Source organism: Pan paniscus, chromosome 18, assembly GCF_029289425.2.
Source record: "Pan paniscus chromosome 18, NHGRI_mPanPan1-v2.0_pri, whole genome shotgun sequence".
NCBI lineage: Eukaryota > Metazoa > Chordata > Mammalia > Primates > Hominidae > Pan > Pan paniscus.
Window position 1 is genome coordinate 24,787,854 of NC_073267.2, and position 6,201 is coordinate 24,794,054.

The following is a 6,201-nucleotide window of genomic DNA, read 5'->3' on the forward strand; positions in this document are numbered from 1 at the left end:
CCTCCAAGGACTCGAAACCTGGAGTCACAGCAGGAAGAAGAGCCCTGCTGGGCTCACAACCAATTGGAGCTGGGGCCTGGGAGCCCTGGCGGTCTGGAGTCCAACCACCGATGAATGTTGTCAGCAGGGTGCAGTGGCTCATGCCTGTAATCCCAACACTTTGGGAGGCTGCGGTGAGCAGATCACTTGATGCCAGGAGTTCGAGACCAGCCTGGCCAACATGGCAAAACCCCGTCTATTAAAAAAAAAAAAAGAAAGAAAGAAAGAAAAAAAAAGTAAAAGAGAGAGAGAATAAAAAGAATGCTGTCAGCTGGAGACTCACCACTTACAACCAACACAAACTAAATGGGAAAACATTATTCCTTCCAGTCACCCACCCTTTGTTCATGACCCCATAACCCTGTCCACCAGGCAGGGATGGGGATGGCCGGCAAAGGGAAAGCTGCTGGGAACCCCCTGAGCTGGGCCCCAGGCCAGGCTGGGGTGAAATGGCTGGAGGTCGGGGGCTGGGTGGGGAGCGGTGATTTTTCATGACACCTCCTCCCGCCACCTAACCACAGGGCCAGGAGAGCAGAGGGGCCAGCCAGAGGCTCAGCAGGGGACAGGGGCACCTAAAAAGCCCCCTTAAACCTCTTGGCCGCCTTTCTGTCTCCTGCGCAGCCCATTGCTACTCAGATCTACAGATGAGTGTGGCGCAGAGAGAGACCTGCATTGGCATGTGCAAGGAGTCCTGCAAGTGAGTGCGGGTGGGCGGGCACAGCAGCGGGCAGGCATGGAGGGGCATCACTGGCAGGGACCACAACAGGCCTGGCCTTCTCTTTCAGTGACACCCAGTACAAGATGACCATCTCCATGGCTGACTGGCCTTCTGAGGCCTCCGAGGTGAGACAGTTGAGGGCCAAGCTCCTGGCCCCCACCTTTGGCTGGGGACAAGTCTGGGCATAAGATGTGGGCTATTTGGAAATTTGAAGGGGGTGCCTTTTTCCCTCCCTCCCTCCTTCCTTCTCTGTTTCCCTCTTTCCTTCCTTCTTTCTTCCTTCCTTCATTCCTTCTCCCTTCCTTCCTCCCTCCCTTCTCCCTTCCTTCCTTCTTTCCTTTCTTCCTTCCTTCTCCCTCCCTCCCCACTTCCGTTTCCTTCTTTCTTTCCTTCCTTCCTCCTTTCTGCCTCCCTCCCTTCCTTCTTTCCTTCCTTCCTTCTTTCCTTCCTTCCTTCTTTCCTTCCACCAATATTCTCCCAGGCACTGTGCTGTGTACACAGCACAGAATTAGACAGACATAATCCTTTTAATAGGAGAGGGCCAAGATCACAAGCAGAAATAAAATCGTTTCAAAGTGTGATTATGGCTGTGAAATAAATAAACAGGTTATGGGAGAGAGTAACTGCGGGAAACTACTTTATTTTTGTATTTTTACTTTATTTTTTATTTTTGGAGACAGGGGCTTCCTCTGTCGCCCAGGCTGGAGTGCAGTGGTACGATCACAGCTCACTGAAGCCTCGAACTCCTGGGCTTAAGTGATCCTCCTGCCTCAGCTGTGATCCTCAGCTGGGACCACAGGCACATGCCACCAGGCCTGGCTAATTGTTAAACTTTTTGTAGAGATGGAGTCTCGCTATGTTGCCCAGGCTGGTCTTGAACTCCTGGCCTTAAGCGATCCTCCCACCTCGGCCTCCCAAAATGCTGGGATTACAGGCATGAGCCACCATGCCCAGCTTCTGGGAAAGCACGTTAGACCGAGTGGTCAGGGAAGGCCTCTCTGAAAAGGTGACATTGGAGCTGACACCTGGAGGCAGAGGCTGAGCCATCATGGGCAGAGCTGGGGAGGATTCCGGGCAGAGGGAGCAGGAAGTGTGAGGACCAGAGGTGGGAGAGAGCCGGGCAGGGTGGCCAGGCCCGCCGGGGAAGAGTCTGGAGGCCCGAGTCCTTCCTCCCCTAGAACAGCAGCCACAGCTTCCACTACGACCTTCCTCCTGCTCCTCATCCAAATTGTGATTCCCCTGGGGGCCTCAGGAAGGGACAGGACTGTGGTCTACCTCCCCCAGGGAACAGAGCCATGACTGGGAGGGATGCTGCAGATGGCAACTTTTGCAACCACCTTCTTGGGTTCCAGGACTGGATTTTCCACGTCTTGTCTCAGGAGCGGGACCAAAGCACCAATATCACCCTGAGCAGGTGAGCCTGAGCCTGGGCGGGGCTGGGGAAGACAGGGAAGGGGTCCAGAAACTCGGGGCAGGAGTTTGGACACAGGACAGCTCCTCAGACACATTCTCACATGTGTCAGACCCAGGAGCAAGTCTTGAGGAGGAGGCACTAGGAGTGAGAGAGAGGAAAGGCAGCCACGGGGACTCTGAGTCTACCACCTGCTAAGGAGAAGCCTGTGCTTCCCTCTGTCACTGTCCATCCAACCAGCCATCCATTCATCCTCTATCATCCACCCACGCACCCAGCCATCCTCCACTCATTCATCCTCCATTCTCCCACCCAGCCATCCTCCACCCATTCATCCTCTATCATCCACCCACGCACCCAGCCATCCTCCACCCATTCATCCCTCCATCATCCACCCACACACCCAGCCATCCTCCACTCATTCATCCTCCATTCTCCCACCCACGCACCCAACCATCCTCCACCCATTCATCCCTCCATCATCCACCTCTCCATTCTCCCACCCACGCACCCAGCCATCCTCCGTTTATTCATGGATCTCTCCATCCACTCAACACAAACACTAGTTGAGCACAAGAAAGACACACAGTCCAAGCTAGCAGGATTCTAGGGGGCAAACATATGTAAAAAGGGCTTAAGGAGAGGAGGGTCTGTACAAGCCCCCTACTCTAGGAGTACAGCAGGGAAGGAGCCTCAGTCTGCCTGAGAGATAAGGGTGGTCTGCGTAGGGAGGTGGCTTTGAGTGAACTCTCCAAGGAGGAGTAAATGCTGTTCAAATAAGAAGAGGTACCAATGTCCAGGCAGAAGACAAAGCTTGAAAGCCTGGAGGCACGAGACAGCACAGACTTTCTGAGGACGATCAGATGGGAGGGGATGCCCACACAGCCACCCTTCTCTGTCCCAGGTGCAGTGAAGGCGCTCAAGGCTCAGTGAAGAGCTCTGTGCAGAGTCACTCCGTATAGCCCAGGCCACCCTGAGGGCACAAAGTGGGGAGCTCAGAGCAGATCTTTGGGGCTGTCCCAGGCCAGAGTGTCCTGTAGGGAACTGGTAGGCAAGGGATGGAGAAAGGGGGCCATAGGATGGGTGCTGGGCAGAGATGCCCAGAGGGGCTGGGAAGGGCTGCACTTGCAGTTCTTGTTTGGACCTCCCCACTCATGGGGGCATGCATGAGAGAAGCTCAGGACAGAGGAGGGCTGGGGCGGCCATCCCTGGCTGCCTTCCTGTGTGCATGTGTGCACGGGTGTGTGGGTACATGTGTGTGCATACATGTGGGTGTGTGCACGTGCATGTGTGTGCATGTGTCTATGTGCGTGTGTGTGTGTCTGTCTGTTTGGAAGGGGGATACATTAGTCCTGGCCCTTCTCGCTGCCTCCTGCAGGAAGGGAATTGTCAAGCTCAACATCTACTTCCAAGAATTTAACTATCGCACCATTGAAGAATCAGCAGCCAATAACGTGAGTTTAGGAGTCTCCCAATACCCCAGCCCTGCCCTGCCCTGACCCCTGCACCCTGAGGGTGGGGGAAGGGTTCTGAGCCCTATGAAGGAATTAGGAAGATCCCTAAGACAGTCCCAAGTTATTCCCCTGGGCCAAGATGGTCACCCCCTCCCGTTCCCACCCAAGAATCACCTCCCAGGAAGCTGTGAGGCTGGGCTAGAGGCAAGAATGTGTGGCCTGAGCTCACCCCAGCTCCCTGTTCCCCACAGATCGTCTGGCTGCTCTCGAATCTGGGTGGCCAGTTTGGCTTCTGGATGGGGGGCTCTGTGCTGTGCCTCATCGAGTTTGGGGAGATCATCATCGACTTTGTGTGGATCACCATCATCAAGCTGGTGGCCTTGGCCAAGAGCCTACGGCAGCGGCGAGCCCAAGCCAGCTACGCTGGCCCACCGCCCACTGTGGCTGAGCTGGTGGAGGCCCACACCAACTTCGGCTTCCAGCCTGACACGGCCCCCCGCAGCCCCAACACTGGGCCCTACCCCAATGAGCAGGCCCTGCCCATCCCAGGCACCCCGCCCCCCAACTATGACTCCCTGCGTCTGCAGCCGCTGGACGTCATCGAGTCTGACAGTGAGGGTGATGCCATCTAACCCTGCCCCTGCCCACCCCGGGCGGCTCGAACTCACTGAGCAGCCAAGACTGTTGCCCGAGGCCTCACTGTATGGTGCCCTCTCCAAAGGGTCGGGAGGGTAGCTCTCCAGGCCAGAGCTTGTGTCCTTCAACAGAGAGGCTGGCAGCAACTGGCCCGTTCCTGGCCAAGGGCTCCGTAGAATCACGGTGCTGGTACAGGATGCAGGAATAAATTGTATCTTCACCTGGTTCCTACCCTCATCCCTACCTGTCCTGATCCTGGTCCTAAAGACCCCTCAGAACACCCTCTCCTGGTGGCAGGCCACTTCCCTCCCAGTGCCAGTCTCCATCCACCCCAGAGAGGAACAGGCGGGTGGGCCATGTGGTTTTCTCCTTCCTGGCCTTGGCTGGCCTCTGGGGCAGGGGTGGTGGAGAGATGGAAGGGCATCAGGTGTAGGGACCCTGCCAAGTGGCACCTGATTTACTCTAGAAAATAAAAGTAGAAAATACTGGGTCCAGATGTGTTGTTTGTTTGACTGGGCAGCCGAGGTGCCCTGATGGCGGAAGGGCATCCATAGTGGCTTGAGAGAGACCCAAACTGGTTTAAGGGAAAGGGTCTCAAGCCCCTCCTTCCACTGCCAGCTCCCAGGCTGACACTCACTGATCCCTGCCTGGGTTGTGTGCCCATCTCTGACCCAGTCAGTGTGGCCAGTTAGATAAGCTGCTCTGATTGGTCACACCTGAATTCATCTGCCCAGACCTGAAGCCAGTTTGGCCCCCAGGAGAATCACATGGTCCAAGGGCGGTGGGGGCACAGTACCCACGGTTGCCAGATAACAATCAGGCTGCTTGGTTGAATTTGAATTTCAGATAGACAAACTGATTTTTTTTTTTTTTTTTGAGATGGAGTCTCACTGTCATTGCCCAGGCTGGAGTGCAGTGGCACGATCTTGGCTCACTGCAACCTCTGCCTCCTGGGTTCAAGTGATTCTCATGCCTTGGCCTCGCGAGTAGCTGAGATTACAGGCGCCTGCCACCGCGCCCGGCTAATTTTCATATTTTTAATAGAGACGGGGTTTCACCATGTTGGCCAGGCTGGTCTCAAGCTCCTGGCCTCAGGCGATCCACCTGCCTCAGCCTCTCGAAGTGGTGGGATTACAGGCATGAGTCACCGACCCCAGCCGAAAAACTGATTTTTTTAGTATATGTACATCCATGCAATACTAGAGACACATACAAATAAATCATTTGTTGTTTTTTTTGAGCATTTTATACATACATATTTTTATAGAGATGGGGTGTCACTGTGTTGCCCAGGTGGGAGTGCAATGGCATGATCATAGCTCACCGTAGCCTCAAACTCCTGGGCTCAAGCCATCCTCCCACTTCAGCCTCCCAAGCAGCTGGAATTACAGGTGTGCACTACCATGCCTGGCTAATTTTTTTTAATTAAAATTTAATTTTAATTTTTTTCATTCTGTATTTTTAATTGCTAAATACCGTCCCCCAAAAGCTTAAGGTCCCCAAAGAGAGATCAGGGAGCTGTCACCAGAGTACGGTCTGGCAGGTGCACACACAGCACTGCAGCACCCTGCTGTCACCTACCGGGCCCCTGGTGATGAAGGAGAGGCTGGCTTAGAGCCTGAGCCTCTGAGGGCCCAGCCTTCCTGGCCTAGGTCACCTGTGTCCCTTGGTCTGGAAGGTAAACAAGCTGGCCTCCCATCAAGTGCTCAGGATGGCACCTGTGGAAGAAGGAGGTGCCACAGAGTCGGTGCCACTTCAGTCAAAGGCAACGTTGCTAGGGGCTGAGTAGGGAGGGCTGAGTAGGAAACCGGGTTTCCCAGCTTGGGGCCTGGCTAGCTCGCAGGCTGGGCCCACAACTCTTGGTGGTTACCACCCTTACTACTTACTGTGTGATTACCGCTGTGATTACTTACTACTGTGATTACTGCTTTTATTACTAGCAG

At 54.8% G+C, this 6,201-nt stretch overlaps 1 protein-coding gene across 1 annotated transcript in view; it reads left to right on the forward strand.

The window, feature by feature from the left end:
- The window catches only part of SCNN1B (sodium channel epithelial 1 subunit beta), an 81,641-nt gene extending 75,440 nt beyond the window's left edge, over window positions 1-6,201 (forward strand). The window contains exons 9-13 of the mRNA XM_003813712.6: window positions 661-736; window positions 825-882; window positions 2,110-2,171; window positions 3,547-3,622; window positions 3,874-6,201. Coding sequence (XP_003813760.1) covers window positions 661-736; window positions 825-882; window positions 2,110-2,171; window positions 3,547-3,622; window positions 3,874-4,254 — 653 coding nt within the window. The 3' untranslated portion in view covers window positions 4,255-6,201. The remainder of the gene's footprint in view (window positions 1-660; window positions 737-824; window positions 883-2,109; window positions 2,172-3,546; window positions 3,623-3,873) is intronic.